The sequence below is a fragment of the Eutrema salsugineum genome, unplaced genomic scaffold, assembly GCF_000478725.1.
Source record: "Eutrema salsugineum unplaced genomic scaffold, Eutsalg1_0 scaffold_7, whole genome shotgun sequence".
NCBI lineage: Eukaryota > Viridiplantae > Streptophyta > Magnoliopsida > Brassicales > Brassicaceae > Eutrema > Eutrema salsugineum.
Window position 1 is genome coordinate 12,236,799 of NW_006256486.1, and position 2,950 is coordinate 12,239,748.

At 33.2% G+C, this 2,950-nt stretch overlaps 1 protein-coding gene across 1 annotated transcript; it reads left to right on the forward strand.

The window, feature by feature from the left end:
* The first annotated feature begins 521 nt into the window (after window positions 1-521).
* LOC18010653 lies at window positions 522-2,461 on the forward strand. Its single transcript, XM_006393653.2, has 3 exons — window positions 522-1,005; window positions 1,940-2,061; window positions 2,147-2,461. Exons 1-3 carry the CDS (start codon window positions 631-633, stop codon window positions 2,295-2,297), a joined length of 648 nt encoding a protein of 215 aa, XP_006393715.1. The 5' UTR covers window positions 522-630; the 3' UTR covers window positions 2,298-2,461.
* Window positions 2,462-2,950: the final 489 nt, after the last annotated feature.

Below are 2,950 nucleotides of genomic sequence, written 5' to 3' on the forward strand. Positions count from 1 at the left end.
TGAGCAAATTGTTAAAATAGTGCATAAAACTGACAAATTTTAAAATAGTGCATAAAACTGACAAATTTTAAAACATTTTTGATGACAGGCCTATTCTTCAGTTTCTAACTAGTACTAGTTTTAGCCCAAATAAACCAAACGAATCAAAATGCTTCAAAAGTTTTGAATTTTATTTACGTTGTGGAAATGGAGTTTTCTTACAAGAAAACATAACTAAAGTCTCTAAACCCAAACCAAACAAAAAATTTCTTAAAAAATAAAAAATAATTCTACTGTTGGTTGCTTAAAGTTTAGAAATTTAATAATACACTTTATTGTGGACATGTGATTCAGCCTTAATGCTCTGTCTCTCACTCTTTATTAACAAAACCCATTACTCTCTCTCTCTCTCTCTCTCTCTCTCTCTCTCTCTCTCTCTCTCTCTCTCTCTCTCTCTCTCTCTCTCTCTCTCTCTCTCTCTCTCTCTCTCTCTCTCTCTCTCTCTCTCTCTCTCTCTCTCTCCATTTCACTGTTTCGAGTTAAAACCAAAGCCTCTACACTTTCTCATAATAGTCCCCTACTACCTACTCTTTCTCTTTCTTGATTCACACTACAAAAGCTTCTAGTTCCCATCACTAATAACCCCAAGAAATGCAGTTTTCAAGAAACTCAATTCTTAGGCAACTAAGCAGAAAAGAAGGTTGGAGGTCGGCTTCTAGAAGGTGGACATCGGGAGATAGCTCAACGGCTTTCACGGACGAAACAGGCGGTGGTGGTGGTGGTTACTCTTCAATGGAGGGTCTTTATGGGATTTACTCCGGCGGTGATACGGTGGCGAGAAGTAAGAGAGTGATGGTTGTTGTGGATGAGACTTCGAGGTCGAAACATGCTATGATGTGGGCTTTGACACATTTGACTAGTACAGGAGATTTGATGACTCTTCTTCATGTTGTGTCTCCTCATGATGAAGCTTCTCCTTCGTTGGTTCAATCACTTGGTTCACTTTGCAAAGCTTGTAAACCCGAGGTACTTAATTAATTTACTCTAAAATACTATTTTTATGTAGGATTTTCAAAACTATTAGGCTTTAAATGTCTGTATATTTTTGGTTTTTAGATTTTATTTTTTACGGAGAAATTTAAAGACAAAAAGTATTTTTTTTAGTTTTTCAGATAGAATAAGGTAGTTTTTAGGAAAACCAAATTCTTGAAATCTTGATAAATTGATTAGTAAGTTTTTTATAACAAAAACCAAAAACTTACTTTTAACACTACTAATCCTACTACCCATTGAAGGACTTAGCTAGTGAAGTGTAATAATTAGCATTTGGGTTTAAATTTTCTCTTTTGTTAATGGTAAGATGTTTTGAGCTACTTGAGTAGTGATACTTGCATGCGTCAATGATGGTCATAGTGACAAATTGATTCCACTGGCTCCTCACCTTTTTCTTTTTTTTTTAATAATTTGTAATTAAAAAATGGATGTAAAAGTATTTTCATCATTCCGATTGTAAGCTTTTTCAGTTAAAGATCCAACTTTTTCCTAGTTTAGATCTAATGTTTAAAATTGGCTATTAGATCTTAAGTGTTAGTTAGTGCTTGGTGGTATTGGTAACATGAATATTTGTTACTTCAAAAATCGTACTTAACCATTTTAGAATAGTTTTTTTAGCATTTCAAAAGAAAAGTTATTTGAAAACAACTACAACATGTAATCAAGTATAGTTTTTCGTAATTTTTAAGATTTCAAATATTATTATTCTCCATTTTTTAAATTGTAACTAGTCACTTCAAAGAGTTTTTTTTTTATTATTACTTTGGAGAAGTTAAAGAAATGTAAATACTAATCTCCATTTTTTGGCATCAAGAAATGCATGTAAATAATAGATTTAAAAAGATTAGATGATTTAAGATAAATTATGAGAATCTAAATTAATATTTATGTTATCTTGAATAATTAGGTGGATGTGGAGGCACTGGTGATTCAAGGACCAAAGTTAGCAACTGTACTCAGCCAAGTGAAGAAACTTGAAGTCTCTGTTCTTGTATTGGGTCAGAAAAAATCTGCACCATTCATCTCCTGGTGCGTAATCTCAACCGTCAGATCTCTTTTTCCCCATCATGATTCTCTCGTTTCAATAATTTATTTTGTCGTTTTGTACGTGTAGCTTATGTGGACCCAGTAGATCCGAAGAGCTCGTGAATCGGTGCATCAACGGTGCAGATTGCTTGACAATTGGTGTGAGGAAACAAAGCAATGGTGTTAGTGGCTACTTGATTAACACACGATGGCAGAAGAATTTCTGGCTTTTAGCCTAGTCAAAATTCTAATCTAGCAGCCGTAGACTTGATCTTTAAATCTGTGTTTAACTTTTAGTCTAATAAACTATGTATCTCTTTCCTTGTCCCATGTTTAACATAACTTTGTCTTGCATGTCTTGTAAGAAATTAAAGCTAAATATTTGTGTCTCAATCGATCGATTTCACCGTTTTTACTATCGTATTCTATACTAGGAATGCATTTTCAATTTGGGACCAAGTTTCAAATACCATATAGAAACACATTTTCAGTTTGGACCGAGTTTCATCTCATTTTAAAAACAGAATTGTTGATGTCATTTAAGGTTGTCCATTTTCGGATTGAGAAATGATGATCATAAAAAACAAGATTTAAAATAGTGGATAAAGATTAAGAACGGGTAACTGGGCTATTGAAAAATTATACTTAATAATGTATTGGATAACAGGTCAAATATGGAAGATTTAAGTAGCCTTTGGTTATTTCATTATTTGAGATGGGCATTGATGTGTGGTATTGTAAGGGTGTCAAGTTTTATCTTAAATGAAATTAATAGCCGCAAGTGTACAATTGATCGATTGTAGTACTTAGGGATCGAATCCATATGGAAGGAGGATCTTTCCTGCAAAAGCTTTCGAAAGAAATATAAAGTAAGCGATTTTTGTAAGGATTT